The sequence below is a fragment of the Salmo salar genome, chromosome ssa15 (assembly GCF_905237065.1).
Source record: "Salmo salar chromosome ssa15, Ssal_v3.1, whole genome shotgun sequence".
NCBI lineage: Eukaryota > Metazoa > Chordata > Actinopteri > Salmoniformes > Salmonidae > Salmo > Salmo salar.
Genome location: NC_059456.1, coordinates 45,561,252 through 45,581,614, shown reverse-complemented (window position 1 = coordinate 45,581,614; position 20,363 = coordinate 45,561,252). Strand labels below are relative to the sequence as shown.

Here is a 20,363-nt window from a genome sequence, read left to right as displayed (position 1 = left end):
CATTCGGTTGTGAAAAGAAAATCAGAAAATGTCTGCTGCTAAAAATGTATTTAGATTTATTTTTAAAGGTATAGACATGGTTTGTCAGGATTTTCTTATCATTTGGCTCATAATACTTTTTCTACCATCCCTCTCCTTTTAAATGCATATAGGCTTCACTATGGAATGTCGAAGCACAAAGTAAGGCAACAGTCCTGCCATCCTGCAGTGTCCACACTCCAGTGTGCATTCCTTGCTGGAATCACCCTTGAATCACCTGATACAAAATCCCTTTGTGGTTACAATATTGCCAGGAAAACTAGAGCATCTAAAGTGTGCGGGTCCCTATCATTTTCCCATTTGGCACTTTTCTGTATCCTGTAAATGTTTGTCGGATTTAGGTACCATCGTTCAGGCCCAATTCGCCTGTGGTTTCAAGTCTCTTGGTAACGCTGTTGGTGACGGACCGGGGTCTGTTTGGCAGCCCTCTCACTCCTTCCTCCCACACCCCACACAGGCAGCTGGCTCTGGGGAGGTGGGGGGCGAACACCACCTCCAGCCTGCGAGGGGCGCTGGTACCTCCCTGCTCCCCGGTGCCCACACAGCCCGGGAGGCGGCGCAGCATCAGCCTCACCATCACCTGGTTGGCCCAGGCCATGCCCAGGGCGGGCAGCACCTTATTGTCCACCAACCTGGGAAAGAAGCGTGCGTGAGGACGGACACACACACACACACACACACACACACACACACACAACACACGTCTGATCCCTGGCCGTGACCCCACTCTCCGAGGGTGTCTCAGGGGGAGTGGGGTATGCAAACACCACTTTTTCCAATTCACACTCTACATGTGTGAAATAGGACAAATGTAAGCACCCACCTAATTATTACTACTACTACTACTACTAACGAAGACACAAAGCCATACACACACCTATACTCGTATCGCTCTATGCTAGTAAATATATCAGGAGACTCAAACAACTTACCCAAAGTTACAGTGTGCTGGATCAGGCCCATCCATTACATCTGTCACCTGAAGAGGTACGGTGCAATAACTCATTACATTATTCTGAACATACCGCTAGCTTTTGTTTATCTATAGGGTCAGGCTACTATAACATAATTACATTATACAATATCAATAGAACACATCCAACATTATTCATTTTATTGATCCTTTATTTAAACAGCAAAGTCACATTGAGATTAGCACGTCCTTTTCAAGTGAGCCAAGAATAATAATACATCATCTGACATGCATGTGTAGCAGCAGACCTGGGTGAAATACTCATAAGTTTACGTATATACTCGAGTTTGCACTTTTGGAACTATTCCAGTGTTTCCCTACTAGTACCAGGAAATCCTAAATAGTCTGATATAGTGCATTTGACCCAGGTCTGCTGAGCAGTTAAGGCTCTTCCCTACCTGGTTGATGCACAGCACCGGGGTACTGTAGTTGTGACTCAGGTGGTGGAGAGTGGCAGCAAAGGCCAGCATGTGGCGGGCTCTCTCGATGCCCTCGTCCGCCTGGAACTCGCTGCGGAACAGGGCCGCCACTGAGTCCACCACCACCAGCCGAACAAGGCCCCGGGAGAGCAGAATGGGCACCCGCTGGGACACGCAGGCCTGCAGCGCACCCTGTTGGGACAGCACAGAAACACTGGTCACATGTATATTAGGAAGCACAGGTGACCAGAAAGTATTAGCACAGGTGACCAGAAAGTATTAGCACAGGCGAGAGGAGAGAGCATATGGTTCTTACAGTCTCACTAGAACAGCTTATGGAATGCTCCTCATCATGTTTGAACCAAAATATTTTGTATATCTTTTATTTCTGCAATAAATGGGAACATAACCCAACTACATATCTACGGCTGGAAAGCCAATTCCATGTGGACACGTCATGAACTGCTCTCAACCTGTGCCAGTGGCGTTTTATAGGAATTCTCCACTAAAGTGGGTGTCTATTGCACCGCTGTCTTACCAGATCGGCAGCATGCTCTATATAGATGTTGTCGCTGAAACGGATGCTCCGTATCAGGGCCTGGGGAAGCTCTGGCCGCAGCCGAGCCTGCTGGGTAATGAGCTGCCGCAGACGCTTGATGGGAAATGAGTCTTCTGTGCAAATATACACAGCTCCTGCAGGTGTAAAGACACATGCACATACAAAATATCATGTCGTAAGCCTCACTGTCTGCCAATAATTAAAAAGTTACAATATTTAGAAAATACGGTTTACAGGCAGAACATCAGGACAAAACACTGGCAACAAAGAGCTGGGGCGCATTTCTTAAGGCATGCAATGGAAAACGCTTTAAAATGTTTGCAACAAATTAAAATTAGTGTTCCTTATTGGACAGGCTAATCCAGTTCGTCCCTCCCCGATTCAGTCCATTTTATCCATTAGATCACCTGAATTGAGCCCTCCATACGCCAGTGGGTACTGCACAGAAAGACACAGCTGCAAGCCAAACTGTGTCTTTCCTGCACTGCTCTCCCCTGCCAGTTCTGTGATGCCGCTCAACGGTACACCACCTCGCAGTAGAGCATCCAGAACGGGGCAAGCCAAACTTAGCTTGTGTCCAGGTTCCAAAGAGGGACACTCTCCACGGTGCACTTGTAAGGCTGTGTGAAAACAAACAATCCGTTAGTTGAATAATAGACTATAACACGTTTGAGCCTAGGATTGTAAAGCTTAGGCTACAATCACTTCTGGGTGACTGGATACAGTGGTAGAGTGCATCTCCAACTCTGGTTCTGGTGAGTTACTGGGTGTGCAGGCTTTTGTTAATTAATGCAATGCTGCAAAGGACTGAAAACAGCTCGGTTACTTTTTAAACCTCAAGTGTAACTTTTTCCATTTAAATTAAACTAGGCTACTTTTCCATTCGCTAGTCAGAAGAAAAAAAAGTCTGCCCTGCCGTCTCTCACTAGAATGAACGATATGCATCTTCTAGCAATCTATTGATTGAACAGGCACCTGTCAGTCGCAAGGTGAGCGATGACAGAGAAACACTGCTGGTTTGACAGTCTGCTATTTGTCCCACCTCTCGGTACCTGTGGGCAGTGTGATTTGTGCGCAGTGGTTGGCTGCAGTCAAATCTCTTTACATGGAGGAGAGCATGATGCTCCTTCATCGTCTCTTTGTGTGAATTTCAGGGCTACACAGTGCGACCATTTAACTCGCCTAAACCTAAAAATAGATGTGTGTGTGAACTGAAAAAGTATGACCACGTGCGAGTTGTGATTTATAGCAAACAAAAATCCTGCCGTAGCCATTCTCAAAGTATTTCTGCCGTTTTATTTCATAACTGGTAGCCAATCACACAAAAGAACCATAGAAATAAGAATCATTTATTTGCAAAGAACTACGTAGTCCCATATATCCTACCTTGTGCGCACCATTTTACTTAGAGAAGAGAAAGAGCAGGCGAGACAGCTTGGGAGGGAGGGGCAGGCAGACAGCCAGAACCGTGCGCATAGGCTATATCTTCGTAATCTTTATCGCAATGTCTTGTAAATGACAAGTAAATTCACCAAAATATATTAAAGTACAGATTAGACTATTACTGAGTATGGGCTAATATATTTGACATAATGCCAGTGAATTGAAGCTGAAAATTGCCAAATGCGACACTTTAATTAGGCCTACATTTTCACCCATGACTCCAAGAAGCATAGTACAGTTCTTAATGTCCAATTGATAGGATAGTCTCGAACCTACTTCGTCCAGTTTATTCTCCAGGGATTCCACATTTGTCGATAGAACAAAGGGTAGAGGCGGTTTATTCACTCGCCGCCGTAGTTTCACCAGGGTTACTGCACGTCGGCCCCCATAGCGCCATCTTTTTAGCTTCCGAGTGACGGGGATTAGGGCCTGGTCCGGAATTAGCAATATGTCCTGTGCCGAAGACTCATTGAAGGATCCTTTCAGACCACTGCAATTTGGCTGGTACATCATTGAAATTGAAATATATTTAAAAAAAAATGCAATTTACAAGTTTAGATAATTGACAATAAAAAGGTACAACAAATAAAATAGTTGACAAATAATTTAAAAGCTTACATTGTCAAACTATGTCAAACAACCATTCATCTTAAAAAAAGATCCTCAATCTACACACAATACCCCCCATAAAGACAAAGCAAAAACAGGTTTAGAAATGTTTGCGAATTTATTTTAAAAAACAACCTGAAATATCACATTGGCATAAGTATTCAGACCTTTTACTCAGTACTTTGTTGAAGTATCTTTGGCAGCGATTACAGCCTTGAGTCTTCTTGGGTATGACGCTACAAGCTTGGCACACCTGTATTTGGGGAGTTTCTCCCATTCTTCTCCAAAGATCCTCTCAAGCTCTGTCAGGTTGGATGGGGAGCGTCGCTGCACAGCTATTTTCAGGTCTCTCCAGAGATGTTTGATCAGGTTCAAGTCTGGGCTCTGGCTAGGCCACTCAAGGACATTGAGACTTGTCCTTAAGCCACACCTGTTTTGTCTTGGCTGTGTGCTTGGGTCGTTGTCCCGTTGGAAGATGAACCTTCACTCCAGTCGGAGGTCCTGTATGCTCTGGAGCAGGTTCTCATCAAGGATCTCAGTACTTTCCTCATCTTTCCCTCGATCCCGACTAGTCTCCCAGTCCCTGCTGCTGAAAAACATCCCCAATACATTATGTTGCCACCACCATTGCTTCACCGTAGGGATGGTGACAAGTTTCCTGCAGACGTGACGCTTGGCATTCAGGCCAAAGAGTTCAATCTTGGTTTCATCAGACCAGAGAATCTTGTTTCTCATGGTCTGAGAGTCCTTTAAAAGTGCCTTTTGGCACACTCCAAGTGGGCTGTCATGTGCCTTTTACTTAGGAGTGGCTTCCATCTGGCCACTCTACAATAAAGGCCTGATTGGTGGAGTGCTGCAAAGATGGTTGTCCTTCTGGAAGGTTCTCCAGTCTCCACATATGAACTCTGCCAGAGTTACCATCTGGTTCTTGGTCACCTCCCTGACCAAGGCCCTTCTGCCCCGATTGCTCCGTTTGGCTGGGCTACCAGCTCTAGGAAGAGTGTTGGTGGTTCTAAACTTCTTCCATTTAAGAACGATGGAGGCCCCTGTGTTCATGGGGACCTTCCATGCTGAAGAAATGTTTTGGTACCCTTCCACAGATCTGTGCCAACACAATCCTGTCTCGGAGTTCTACGGACAATTCCGTCGACCTCATGGCTTGGTTTTTGCTCCGACATGCACTGTTAATTGTGGGACCTTATATTAGACAGGTGTGCGCCTTTCCAAATCATGTCCAATCAATTGAAATTACCACAGGTGGACTCCAATCAAGTTGTAGAAACAGCTCAAGGATGATCAATGGAAACAGGACGCACCTGAGCTCAATTTTGAATCTCATAACAAAAAGGGTATGAATACATATGCAAATAAGGTTGTTGTTTTGTATTTCTAAAAACCTGTTTTCGCATTGTTATTATGGGGTTATTGTGTATAGATTGATGAGTAAATTTTTTTTATTGTCAATTATAGAATAAGGCTGTAACGTAAGAAAATGTTGAAAAAGTAAAGGGGTCTGAATACTTTCCGAATGCATGTTGACATAATTTTGCTGTACAAAAAAAATCTATGCAAATGTATGGTTTGCATCACTTAATGCCGGTCACCTTTAAAGTGACTATGCATAGGAATTTCAAAACCTAGCTTTTTGACGTCATACGAGACCATTCAGACGAGCAGAGTTTTAAGCACAAAGTCAGCATTAACAATAGGCCTGCGTAATAAAATAAAGACAGTACTTCGAAAAAATCTCACACCATAGTTCTGAATTTGCAAGGTATCTTTATATTTTATTTCCGCACAACTTAAAATGTGGCACTGACTCGCCCATGGATTGATGTTCCACCTTTGTCTCAATGAAGAGTTTGGCGTTCGACTAGCCATGTGAGACACGTACGCACAGTTACAAGCCTGATAGTTATGCCCCATTTATATTGTGATGCATTTCATTACACTTGCTCCGCTACTGAATAAGACAAGTGTAGTGTTTGTAACGCAAAATGGAAGAGAGCCTGTCTCTCAGAGATCGCATTTATTTTGGGAGATTGCAAAAATGACCTTTTCATTCAAGACAAATATTTCGTTACAGGTGATAAAACATGTTTTGTTTAGTTACTTTTTCCTCAACTTGTTTCTCTAACTTTAGCTTGCACTGCAGAGCAGATATCTAGCTAGCTAAAAGCTAGGTTGACGATCACTGTAGCTAGAGACCGCGACCTAATAATTATCATTAAAAACAAACGTCATTGCCATTACATAAACTCAGCAAAAAAAGAAACGTCCCTTTTTCAGGACCCTGTCTTTCAAAGAGAATTTGTAAAAATCCAAAGAACTTCACAGATCTTCATTGTAAAGGGTTTAAACACTGTTTCCCATGCTTGTTCAATGAACCATAAACAATTAACGAACATGCACCTGTGGAACGGTCGTTAAGACCCTAACAGCTTACAGACCGTAGGCAATTAAGGTCACAGTTATGAAAACGTAGGACACTAAAGAGGCATTTCTACTGACTCTGAAAAACACCAAAAGAAAGATGCCCAGGGTCCCTGCTCATCTGCGTGAACGTACCTTAGGCATGCTGCAAGGAGGCATGAGGACTGCAGATGTGGCCAGGGCAATAAATTGCAATGTCCATACCGTGAGACGCCTAACACAGCGCTACAGGGAGACAGGACGGACAGCTGATCATCCTCGCAGTGGCAGACCACGTGTAACAACACCTGCACAGGATCGGTACATCCGAACATCACAACTGAGGGACAGGTACAGGATGGCAACAACAACTGCCCGAGTTACACCAGGAATGCACTATCCCTCCATCAGTGCCCAGACTGTCCTCAATATGCTGAGAGAGGCTGGAGTGAGGGCTTATAGGCATGTTGTAAGGCAGGTCCTCACCAGACATCACCGGCAACAATGTCGCCTATGGGCACAAGCCCACCGTCGCTGGACCAGACAGGACTGGCAAAAAGTGCTCGTCGCTGATGAGTCGTGGTTTTGTCTCACCAGAGGTGATGGTCGGATTCGCGTTTATCGTCGAAGGAATGAGCGTTACACCGAGGCTTGTACTCTGGAGTGGGATCGATTTGGAGGTGGAGGGTCCGTCATGGTCTGGGGCGGTGTGACACAGCATCATCGGACTGAGCCTGTTGTCATTGCAGGCAATCTTAATGCTGTGCGTTACAGGGAAGACATCCTCTTCCCTCATGTGGTACCCTTCCTGCATGCTCATCCTGACATGACCCTCCAGCATGACAATGCCACCAGCCATACTGCTCGTCCTGTGCGTGATTTCCTACACGACAGGAATGTCAGTGTTCTGCCATGGCCAGCGAAGAGCCCGGATCTAAATCCCATTGAATACGTCTGGGACCTGTTGGATCGGAGGGCGAGAGCTAGGGCCATTCCCCCTATAAATGTCCGGGAACTTGCATGTGCCTTGGTGGAAGAGTGGGCTAATATCTCACAGCAAGAATTGGCAAATCTGGTGCAGTCCATGAGGAGGAGATGCACTGCAGTACTTAATGCAGCTGGTGGCCACACCAGATACTGACTGTTACTTTTGACCCCCACTTTGTTCAGGGACACATTCATCCATTTATGTTAGTCACATGTCTGTGGAAATTGTTCAGTGTATGTCTCAGTTGTTGAATCTTATGTTCATACAAATATTTACACATGCTAAGTTTGCTGAAAATAAACGCAGTTGACAGTGAGATGTTTCTTTTTTTGCTGAGTTTATTTAAAACGGGAGGCAACAGTCATAATATAACTGGCTTAACAGCCAATGTGTATTATTTAACATTACCATTAAAAATAGTACTCACTTATAGGAATGGGTAATTGTTCACAAGTTGCTAGCTATCCTATAAAGCCATCACTGTGGTTTGGTAACTTCCTGTTCTTCGAGTTTGAAAGAATGCAGTGTCTATCTCACAATGAAGTCTTCAACAGCAAGTTAGTGTTGCGATTCCATTCCGTTGTGAACGTCCCCATTGAAATGCATGACATCCGGCGCAACGTAACTGAGTGCTTATGTGTAATGTGAATGAGGCTTTAGCGGGCGAGCAATATCCACCGTTGTAGTACAGATTAAGCCTGAGATGGAATGTGAAGCTGAACCTGGTTAGCTTTAGAAAACCCAGAGTAGATCTAGCTTGCTTTGTAGGATACCCCTCAGGTGTCGTGACATACCTTACATTTACATTTGAGTTATTTAGCAGACGCTCTTATCCAGAGCGACATACAGTAGAGTGCATACCTTCCCATATTTTGTTTGTACTGGTCCCCCATGGGGATCGAACCCACAACCCTGGCATTGCAAGTGCCATGCTCCACCAACTGAGCCACACGGGAGTCTGTGTATATGAGACATCGGGCTTTAAAGGGTTAGTCTAGCCAGCACTAAAACACCCGTCTAAACGTAGCTAGCTAGTTGGTGTGTTAGTGCTGGAATCAAAATCTGCACACCCAGTAGTTCTCCATGTTTGGAGTTGGAGAACCCTGCAATAGAATAGAGCACGCCTACCTGTTACAGGTGAATGTCTGCGGTAAGAGACAGCAACAGCTGCGTGCAGGTGTTGCACGTCTGACTTTGACAGGTGGGTGAGTCGTTGTAGATCCGGACCCGAGAGACTGAGAATCTCTCTCGCTGATTTCACATTAGCTAAGATCAACATAAATGAATAATGAGCAGATGCACCTACAGCATACATTTTAACACCACAACATTGACTAGCAAAGCAAAATGTTGTAGATACAGTGCCTTCAGATGGTATACACACCTATTGACTTTTTCCAGATGTTTTGTATTACAGCCTGAATTTAAAATGGATTACATTTAAGATTTTTTTTGTCATTGGCCTACACACTATAACCCGTATATTAATAAAAAATGAAAAGCTAAAATGTTTTGAGTCCAGTATTCAACCCCTTTGTTCTGGCAAGCCTAAATAAGTTCAGGAGTAAACATGTGCTTAACAAGTCACATAATAAGTTGCATGGACTCACTGTTTGCAATAATAGTGTTTAACAGTGTTTAACATTCTTTTTTTAATGACTAGCTCATCTCTGTACCCCACACATACAATTATCTGTAAGGTCCCTCAGTGGAGCAGTGAATTTCAACACACAATTTCAACACACAAGACAAGGGAGGTTTTCCATTGCCTCGCAAAGAAGGACACCTATTGGTAAATGGGAGACATTGAATGACATTGAATGAACATTGAATATCCATTTGAGCACGGTGAAGTTATTAATTACACTTTGGATGGTGTATCAATATACCCACTCACTACAAAGATACAGGTGTCCTTCCTAACTCAGTTGCTGCAGAAGGAAACAGCTCAGGGATTTCACAATGAGGCCAATTGTGACTTTAAAACTGTGAGTTGAATGTGATAGTATTGTAACTACAGTTTTCTCCTAACCTAATTGAGAGTGAAAAGGAAGCCTGTACAGAACAAAAATATTCCTAAACCTACATTCTGTTTGTAACAAGGCACTAAAGTAATACTGCCAAAAATGTGGCAAAGCAATTCACTTTTTGGCCTGAATACAAAGTGTTTTACTGGATATGCTCCAAACATATTACTGAGTACCACTCTCCATATTTTCAAGCATAGTGATGGCTGCATTATGTTATGGGATGCTTGTAATCATTAAGAACTGGTGAGTTTGAGATTTAAAAAAACAAACAGAATGGAGCTAAGCACAGGCAAAATCCTAGAAGAAAACCTGGTTCAGTCTGATTGCCACCAGACACTGGGAGATTAATTCACCTTTAAGCAGGACAATAACCTAAAACACAAGGACAAATCTACACTACAGTTGCTTACCAAGAAGACAGTGAATGTTCCTGAGTGGCCGAGTTACAGTTGTGACTTAAATCTATTTGAAAATCTGTCAAGACCTGAAAATGGTTGTCTAGCAATGATCAACAACCAATTTGAATTTTGAAAAGAATAAAATCGCAAATGTTGCACAATCCAGGAGTGGAAAGCTCTTTGAGACCTATCCAGAAATACTCACAGCTATAATTTCTGCCAAAGGTGCCTCTACAAAATATTGACTCAGAGTTGTGAATACTTATGTAAATAAGCTATTTCTACATTTAATTTTCAATAAATTTGAGAAAAAAAATCCCAAAACATGGTTTTCACTTTGTCATTATGGGGTATTGTTTGTAGATGCGTGATAGATAGATAGATAGATAGATATAAAAACTATTTCATAAATTTTGAATTCAGTCTAATACAACAAAATGTGGAATAAGTCAAGGGGTATAACATTAGCTAAGTTTCCATGTCATATGGCAATACAACACAGGAGGTTGGTGGGACCTTAATTGGAGAGGATGGGCTCATGGTAATAGCCTATCACAGTATGAGTCATAACACCCATAAGACTTAACGGTCAAACACGGAAATGGTTCCAATCGTTTTCCCACCACTCGTTTTATCCATTGTGAATTTTAGAAACACTTCAAATAATGGCTGTGTATCGTGTAGGCTTACCCTGGCGTGATGTTTTCATAACCGTGTACATCTCTCTCAGACAAGGTGACTTATCAATATATTCGCCTGTATTTACCCCCCTGAAATGAAATACTAATTTGCTGCTATCATACAGCACTACAAATGCCTGTCTCAAGCTTCACGTCACCTCACCAGGGTCATGATGACCTGGACAAGACAGTCGAATCGTCGCAAAGGTAAGAATCTCTGGATTAACTATCTAAATGTTAACTAAATGTATTAATAAATTAGCTAAAGTTTTTAAAAATGGACAATTCAATTAAATATGCCTGTAATCTAGCTAGCTAGCTCACGGTCAGATAATTAGCACTAGGGTACATTAGCCATCTACTTGTCTAGTCATTTAAATGCATGAGAACCTTCTTTGGCTTTTATAAACCAACAATCTAGCTTGCTAGTTAACTTAAATGGTGAAGCTAGGGCTAGGCGTTCTTGATAATGTTGGTTTGTGTCTGGGACGTACTACTTGACTTGTAACTACCCTAGCTAGCTATATTATTTTAGTCTGGCTTTGATAGGTTTCAGCATCCTCACAAGTCAACAGTGTGCTTACTTTCCTGCAGGAAAACATTGATATGTTTGCTGTAACGCTCTGGTCAGCAGATCATTACTATAGCTAGTAGGCAAAGTTATGCAACCTTGTTTAGTCCTACCTGCTATAGTGGGTTTTTAATTAATTGGTACACAAAACGTTTGCTTTTTAGGTAGAATTACTGTCATGTTATTGATGCCAAATTGGAAACCTTATTTGCACCTTCTCTATTCCAGAACCAGTGGGTGTGCCTGAGTCTTGCCACCTCTCAACTAGGTAAGCGGTTTCAACCTGGAACACTATTCTCCTGCTCTAGTCTGTTTCAGTCATTGCAGGAAGTCCTGAAGACCAGATGTGTGTGAGGAATTTTGTCCCAGCTCGAACACCGGACTTAAATAATCAACATACTGAATCATGGCAATAGGCTATTTGTAATCAGGTATGGGCTGGGCTGGAACAAAAGCTTATACACACTCCTGCCATTCAGATCTGGATTGGGGAAGGGGGGTATTGATATATAATGCATGCTCCACTCTCAAGTTGAACTTGTTGACTGATGCCATGAAAGCCAACCACCCCTCAAGCTACCTCTTATTCCACACTGTGCCTTTTATGGCCCATGGTCCCTCAACTTTGGGCACTTTGGAGTACTCCATCTGATCTCTTTATAGATGCAGACCCAAAGACATTCAAACAGCATTTTGAGAGCAAGCGTTCCAAGTCGCCAATGGTCCCAATACTGGTTGATGTGCAGGCCTAAATGACCACAAACAATTGACCTACAGCTGGGGTAAGATTCTTCCATCATTCACACACAGTAGACATAAATGTAAACCACCATGTCTACAAAATGCTGTCATCAATAATTAAGTTGTATTGTCTTAAGGCTCAATTTGTGGAAATGCTGCGATCACTCATCGTATTTAATGTTGCGATTCACAGACACACGATGACCACAATTTGAATGCTGCAACTGAAACAATGCCGTTGAGGGACACACGCTGAGAGCCCGAATATGACTGGACATGGACCAGATATTTGTGACAACGACCTAAGAGGTGCAGGAGCACAGCAGCACCCTAATTTATGTTTATTCCATGGCCAAACATCTCTCCAGCTACCCCATATTACACACCATGCCTTTTATGCCCTCCTCAACTTCGGACATTTTAGAACTCTCAATCTTATCTCTATAAACCCACCCTACCTTCACCCATTTTCCCTATGCTGCTTCCTTCACTTGTTCTTCTCCTGATTTGATAACATCTAGACTCAGTAACATGTTTAAAGTGTTGTGGTGTACTTTTTTTCCCCACCTGTGTAATGCTGTCCTGCTAATTCTGGGGTTCAGACTAGGGTTGCAAAGGGTGGGAAACCTTCCAGGAAACTTCCAGAATTTTTCCATGGGAATCCTTCTTAAATTCTTCAAAAAAAATTAGCTTGTAACAGTTAACTTCTTTTGTGGGATACACAAGGCAATTCTAGGTCTTGTGGCATATTTTGGTTAAACTATCCCCAATTCAATGGAATTGCAACCCTCTGCATGCACATTGCATTCTTCCATAGCATGTACAGCTGATCCTCAAGATCTTGCACACTAATGAGATGCTATTGAGCCCACACTACTACACTGTCTGAGCAAAGGACTACATGCTTTCTGGTAAGTTTTCATTACAATACTGGGTGGGGTGAATATATATTTTACATGACATACATTATTTTTTGTTACTAGTAAATAGTAGCCTACAGTAAAGTGTGTTTAAATTATTTCTAACTTGTTAACCTGTTAGGGCTAGGGGGCAGTATTGACACGGCTGGATAAAAAACGTACCCGATTTAATCTGGTTACTACTCCTGCCCAGTAACTAGAATATTCATATAATTATTGGCTTTGGATAGAAAACACCCTAAAGTTTCTAAAACTGTTTGAATGGTGTCTGTGAGTATAACAGAACTCATATGGCTGGCCAAAACCTGAGAAGATTCCATGCAGGAAGTGGCCTGTCTGACAATTTCTTGCCCTTCTTGATTATCTCTATCCATTACAGAGGATCTCTGCTGTTACGTGACACTTCCTACGGCTCCCATGGGCTCTCAGAAGGCGGCAAAAAGCTGAATCGTGGCTTTGCAGGCTCTGGCTGAAAAAAAGTAGCGCGTTTGGGTAGTGGCTGGTTACAGTACTGTGAGACTCAGGCGCGTGCCCGCGTCGACCGAATGCTTTGTTTTCTTTTGTCTGTTTACCTAAACGCAGATTCCCGGTCGGAATATTATCGCTGTTTAAAGGCCATTTTTCCCGTTAAAGGGAAAAATGGCCTTTAAACAGCGGTTGACATGCTTCGAAGTACGGTAATGGAATATTTAGAATGTCACGAATTGCGCCATGCTCGTGACCCTTATTTACACTTCGGATAGTGTCTTGAACGCACGAACAAAACGGCGCTATTTGGATACAACGATGGATTATTTTGGACCAAACCAACATTTGTTATTGAAGTAGCAGTCCTGGGAGTGCATTCTGACGAAGAACATCAAAGGTAATCAAACTTTTGTAATAGTAAATCGGAGTTTGGTCAGGGCTAAACTTGGTGGGTGTCTAAATAGCTAGCCGTGATGGCTGGGCTATGTACTCAGAATATTGCAAAATGTGCTTTCACCGAAAAGCTGACACCTCGATTGCACAAAGGAGTTCTGTATCTATAATTCTTAAAATAATTGTTTTTTGTGAACGTTTATTGTGAGTAATTTTGTAAATTCACCGGAGGTTTGCGGGGGGTATGCTAGTTCTGAACGTCACATGCTAATGTAAAAAGCTGTTTTTTGATATAAATATGAACTTGATTGAACAAAACATGCATGTATTGTGTAACATAATGTCCTAGGTGTGTCATCTGATGAAGATCATCAAAGGTTAGTGCTGCATTTAGCTGTGGTTTTGGTTTTTGTGACATTATATGCTAGCTTGAAAAATGGGTGTCTGATTATTTCTGGCTGGGTACTCTGCTGACATAATCTGTTTTGCTTTCGTTGTAAAGCCTTTTTGAAATTGGACAGTGTGGTTAGATTAACAAGAGTCTTGTCTTTAAAATGGTGTAAAATAGTCATGTTTGAGAAATTGAAGTAATAGCATTTCTAAGGTATTTGAAAATTGCGCCACGGGATTCCACTGGCTGTTGAGTAGTCCCACCTAGCCCATAGAGGTTAAAAAAAAGAGATATCTGTGACCGACAGATGGAATACAGATATGCCAGTGATGTAAAATCCATAGATTAGGGCCTAATGAATTTATTTCAATTGACTGATTTCCTTTATATAACTGTAACTCAGTAAAATCTTTGAAATTGTTCCATGTTGCATTATAAATTGTGTTATTTGTCTTATGCATTTGGTCTTGTACAGCATACTATGCCAGTAGGTCAGATACATTTCTTTATATCATGTATGTGGACCCCCCTTCAAATTTGTGGATTCAGCTATTTCAGCCACACCCGTTGCTGACAGGTATATACAATCGAGCACGCAGCCATGCAATCTTCATAGTCAAACATTGGCAGTAGAATGGCCTTACATAAGAGCTCAATGACTTTCAACGTGGCATCCAATGACTTTCCAACAAGTCAGTTGGGCAAATTTCTGCCCTCTTTAGTGCTTCCCCGGTCAACTGTAAGTGCGGTTATTGTGAAGTGGAAACGTCTAGGAGCAACAACGTCTCAGCTGCGAAGTGGTAGGCCACACGAGCTTACAGAACGGGACTGCTGTGTGCTGAAGCACGTAAAAATCATCTCTCCTCAGTTGCAACACTCACTACCGAGTTCCAAACTGCCTCTGGAAGCAACGTCAGCACAATAACTGTTCGTCGGGAGCTTCGTGAAATGGGTTTCCATGCTCAAGCACCCGCACACAAGCCTAAGATCAGAATGTGCAATGCCATGTGTCGGCTGGAGTGGTGTAAAGCTCCCTGTCATTGGACTCTGGAGCAGTGGAAATGTGTTCTCTGGAGTGATGAATCACGCTTCACCATCTGGCAGTCCAATGGACAAATCTGAGTTTGGCAGATGCAAGGCGAACGCTACCTTCCTGAATGCATAGTTCAACTAAAGTTTGTTGGAGGAGGAATAATGGTCTGGTTCGGGCTAGGCCCCTTACTTCCAGTGAAGGGGAATCTTAACGCTACAGAATAGTGACATTATAGATTCTGTGCTTCCAACTTTGGCAACAGTTTGGGGAAAGCCCTTTCCTGTTTCAGCATGACAATGCCCCGTGCACAAAGCGCGGCCCATACAGAAATGGTTTGTCGAGATCTGTGTGGAGGAACTTGACTGGCCTGCACAGAGCCCTGACCTCAACCCCATTAAACACCTTTGGGATGAATTGGAACGCCAACTGTGAGCCAGGCCTAATCGCTCAACATCAGTGCTCGACCTCACTAATGCTCGTGACTGAATGGAAGCAACTCTTGTGACTGAATGGAAGCAAGTCCTCACAGCAATGTTCCAACATCTAGTGGAAAGCCTTCCCAGAAGAGTGGAGGCTTTTATAGCGGCAAAGGAGGGACAAACTCCATGTTAATACCCATGATTTTGGAATGAGATGTTCTACGAGCAGGTGTCCATATACCTTTGGTCATGTAGTGTATAATATTCAATGAATACGAGGCCAGATTTAGCAAAGAAGCTATATAGCTAGCAACATACCGTTATTTTACCAGATCCTCTTCTCCTTCACCCGGTGCAGGTCTTTATTTAATCGCTTATCATTTCTGCCAACTATATGAACAAGGTGATCTATTTCAATTCATGGTGTCAGAATGCACTGCTGTATTAAAGCTGCAATATGTAACCCTTTGGGCGACCTGAACAATTCACAGTGAAATGTGAGTTTTATAAATTTGTCATTATCATTGAAAGCAAGTTTAAGAAGCTGTAGAGCTGTTCTATGTGCGTTCTGGCGCCTTCTGAGAGCCTATGGGAGCGTTAGAAAATGTCACATTATGCCAGAGATCCCCTGTTTTGGTTAGAGATGATCAAGAAGGCCATGAAATGGTCAGAGAGAGCGCTTCCTGTTTGGAATCTTCTCAGGTTTTGGCCTGCCAAATGAGTTCTGTTATACTCACAGACACCAATCAAACAGTTTTAGAAACTTTAGGATGTTTTCTATCCAAATCAAACAATTATATGCATATTCTAGTTACTGGGCAGGAGTAGTAAGCAGATTAAATCGGGTACGTTTTTTATCCGGCCGTGCAAATACTGCCCCCTATCCCCAACAGGTTAACCTACATTTAGCTGTGGTTTGGGTTTATGTGACATTATATGCTAGCTTGAAAAATGGGTGTCTGATTATTTCTGGCTCGGTACTCTGCTGACATAATCGAATGTTTTGCTTTCGTTGTAAAGCCTTTTTGAAATCGGACAGTGTGGTTAGATTAACGAGAGTCTTATCTTCAAAATGGTGTAAAATAGTCATATTTTTAAAAAATTGAAGTAATAGCATACCTAAGGATTTGAATAATGCGCCACAGGATTCAACTGGCTGTTGAGTAGGTGGGACGCAAGCGTCCCACCTAGCCCAGAGAGGTTAAGTAAGGGCGTGGATCAGAAAACCAGTCAGTATCTGATGTGACCACAATTTGCCTCATGCAGCACAACATATCGCCTTCGCATAGAGTTGATCAGGCTGTCGATTGTTGTCTGTGGAATGTTGTCCAACTCTTCAATGGCTGGATATTGGTGGGAACTGGAACATGCTGTCGTACACGTCCCATCCAGAGCATCCCAAATATGCTCAATGGTTAATATTGCCTGCTAACCTGGATTTCTTTTAGCTAAATATGCAGGTTTAAAAATATATAGTTCTGTGTACTGATTTTAAGAAAGGCATTGATGTTTATGGTTAGGTAGTCGTGCAACGATTGTGCTTTTTTCGCAAATGCGCTTTTGTTAAATCATCCCCCGTTTGGCGAAGTTGGCTGTCTTTGTTAGGAAGAAATAGTCTTCACAGTTCGCAACGAGCCAGGCGGCCCAAACTGCTGCATATACCCTGACTCTGTTGCAGAGGTGACACATTTTCCCTAGTTAAAAGAAAATCATGTTAGCAGGCAATATTAACTAAATATGCAGGTTTAAAAATATATACTTGTGTATTGATTTTAAGAAAGACATTGATGTTTATGGTTAGGTACAAGTTGGAGCAACGACCGTCCTTTTTCGCGAATGCGCACCGCATCGATTATATGCAACGCAGGACAGGCTAGATAAACTAGTAATATCATCAACCATGTGTAGTTAACTAGTGATTATGATTGATTGATTGTTTTTTTATAAGACAAGTTTAATGCTAGCTAGCAATTTACATTGGCTTCTTACCGCATTCGCGTAACAGGCAGGCTCCTCGTGGAGTGCAATGTAAAGCAGGTGGTTAGAGCGTTGGACTAGTTAACCGTAAGGTTGCAAGATTGAATCCCCAAGCTGACAAGGTAAAAATCTGTCGTTCTGCCCCTGAACAAGGCAGTTAACCCACCGTTCCTAGGCCGTCATTGAAAATAAGAATGTGTTCTTAACTGACTTACCTAGTTAAAAAAATATATATATATATATATAAATAAAAATTGGTGACCAAAAATACTGATTACCGATTGTTATGAAAACTTGAAATCGGCCCTAATTAATCGGCCATTCCGATTAATCGGTCAACCTCTAATGTGGAGGTCCTGGGCTGGCGTGGATACACGTGTCTGCGGTTGTGAGGCCGGTTGGACGTACCGACAAATTCTCTGAAACGACGTTGGAGGCAGCTTATGATTGAGAAATTAGCATTTAGTTATCTGGCAACAGCTCTGGTGGACATTCCTGCAGTCAGCATGCCAATTGCACACTCCCTCAAAACTTGAGACATCTGTGGCATTATGTTGTGACAAAACATTTTACAGTGGCCTTTTATTGTCCCAATCACAAGGTGCACCTGTGTAATGATCATGCTGTTTAATCAGCAAACCGTGCCAATATATCCTTCAAACACCAGCTTCAAGGGCATTATTCCTTTCATACAATGGGTTACCAACACAATGAAAATATGTCAATCATTATTTGACAGTCATGTCAAACAGTGCCGCCAGAATAACAGCAAAGTAGCTGCATTTGCGTTTGTTTAAGCTGTTTTCTAGTGACATTAATTTGGATACACGCACAACAATGAGCTAATGATGCACGATTTTGTCTGGCATAGAAAATGTGCTTTCTCGTCAGGACCCTTGTTCAGAGGAGCTAGCCAACAACACAGCTAACGCAATCACTTCAAACTGAAGCTGGAAAGACAAACTAGGCTGCATTTCATTTCACCTGTTTTCTATTAACATTTCTATGTATACATCCATAAAAATGCTGCCAGCTGATTCATGACTTCGACTGGCTGACTAGATGCCTGACCGTCTAGTCATGTTCATTACTATGGGACAGCTGGATATCAAATTTCAATATTGAAACAATGTTGCAAATATCAGAGACAGACAGCAAGGTTTATACAAATCTCTGCAAATCTCTGAAAATCAAATGTTAGCCTAAACTAAACGGGAGATAACATCTAGATGCTTTTTATAGTGGAAATAAAATGTATAAATTGGCTGGCTGGCCTGATTACAGTGGATTGCACAGTGAGATGGAACAGAGTAAATAGGCATTTCAACATCATAGCTTTAGCCCGTGGTAACTTGTGGAATATACAACTGGGTGGTTCGAGCCCTGAAGGCTGATAGCTGTGGTATATCAGACTGTATACCACGGGTATGAAAAAACATTTCATTTTACAGCTCTAATTACGTTGATAACCAGTTTATAATAGCAATAAGGCCCCTCTGGAGTTTGTGGTATATGGCCAATATACCACAGCTAAGGGCTGTATCCAGGCACTCCGCGCATAGCGTCGCAATTACAAACAGCCCTTAGCCGTGGTATATTAGCAATATAACACACCGCTCGGGCCTTACTGCTTAATTAGACACGGGCAGGAATGCGGTTTTAACCAATCAGCATCCAAGATTAGTCCCACCTGTTATATAAAGTTAGCTAATGAACGTCTAGTCGAACTATGGCTAGCTAGCGAACGTCCGTTTATTTTTTACCTTTCTTTACGGCTGCTATAATCCTTGGGTTGAGCTCCAATTGTTCCCAATCCATATTTCCCATACATATCATTTAGTCTGGGATACATTTCGCCATTCTGTGAGGCATCAGCAGGCAAATGTGAACAGCTTACTGGCTAACTATTGTGGTAACAGAAAGACTGGAGGACTGGCGCGCGAAATATCCGCCCACAAATCGTCATCACAGAGCGCGTCGCACCCGGATTCGTGATGGAAGGAACTAAATACAAATTTAGGGGTGTACATTTAAAAACTGTTTTTGAAAGCAATAGCTACTAACTGTAAAGTTATTTCATTCTATTTCGGTGTACATAGTAATTGGGATACATAAATAACAATACTGTGTACATAGTTTCAATAAATGCAATGAAATACTCATCCTGAAGTTGTCATCCTTACCCTGAAAATAAAATATTTGGTCTAGCTTAGATTTTGCGAAAGTCAAAACACCAAAACATAAGCTACCTCGTCGAATGGGATATGACATTTGCTAACAATTACCTTTTTAAATGGCATATCGTTGTATCACGTGAACATGTTTTGAGAACAAGCTTTAAGCATACGCACAGTCTTTTTACTATGAGAAAAGAGTTAACCAAGTATCCATAGCGTCTGAAGTGTTTCCTCCTGTACTGGATTTCTTTGTCGCCATTACAAGAACTAGCTAACACCGCGCTGGTATTAAACTTTGAATAACGTCAGGTAGCTAGCTAAATATAAAGATAGTAAGTACTTTGAAACTTAAATGAAAACATATTTTGCCATGCATGTCTCCCCTTCTGCACTAACATTACAGTAGTGGGTGTGTGATATCTAGTTGCTAATGTAGCTAGCTACACATTAAATGGGTTAGCTAGCTGGTTATCTTGACTTTGGTACTGTTGTGACAATGAGCGCAAACCATGTCCCACGTTACTGTGATCTCATGTCTTTCATGTGTTGTCCGAACTATTTCAGTAATTGCTTGCAAAATCTTCTCTAAAGCAAAGTTTAGCAATGCACAAATGTATTGATGGCTTGTCAATGGTGGCCTACTGGTGTAATCAACACATTGTATGGGGAATGTGTAAATACGATTATGTAGCCAACGTTACACAGAATTATCCTCTTTTGATA

At 42.2% G+C, this 20,363-nt stretch overlaps 2 protein-coding genes and 1 long non-coding RNA gene across 4 annotated transcripts in view; 2 read left to right on the top strand and 1 right to left on the bottom strand.

Moving 5' to 3' along the window:
• Window positions 1–39: 39 nt before the first annotated feature.
• xrcc3 (X-ray repair complementing defective repair in Chinese hamster cells 3) lies at window positions 40–19,408 on the bottom strand. Its single transcript, XM_014145088.2, has 7 exons — window positions 19,227–19,408; window positions 8,571–8,708; window positions 2,398–2,610; window positions 1,970–2,124; window positions 1,411–1,623; window positions 972–1,018; window positions 40–671 (listed from the first exon to the last, which is right to left on the bottom strand). The coding sequence occupies exons 1-7, from the start codon at window positions 19,297–19,299 to the stop codon at window positions 377–379; spliced, it is 1,134 nt and encodes a 377-aa protein (XP_014000563.2). The 5' UTR covers window positions 19,300–19,408; the 3' UTR covers window positions 40–376.
• On the top strand, window positions 11,249–12,831 carry LOC123727280 (uncharacterized). The gene is made up of 3 exons (XR_006759190.1): window positions 11,249–11,389; window positions 11,785–11,903; window positions 12,056–12,831. It is a non-coding gene; the product is annotated as an uncharacterized lncRNA (long non-coding RNA).
• A 247-nt stretch (window positions 19,409–19,655) lies between the features above and the next one.
• The window catches only part of brf1b (BRF1 general transcription factor IIIB subunit b), a 135,902-nt gene continuing 135,194 nt past the window's right edge, over window positions 19,656–20,363 (top strand). Inside the window, exon 1 of one of the 2 annotated variants that reach the window (XM_014145095.2) lies at window positions 19,656–19,925. The gene's annotated coding sequence lies outside the window, so the exon portion shown is untranslated. Of the gene's footprint in view, window positions 19,973–20,363 lie in introns of both variants that reach the window. The other variant, XM_014145094.2, reaches the window with a different exon arrangement.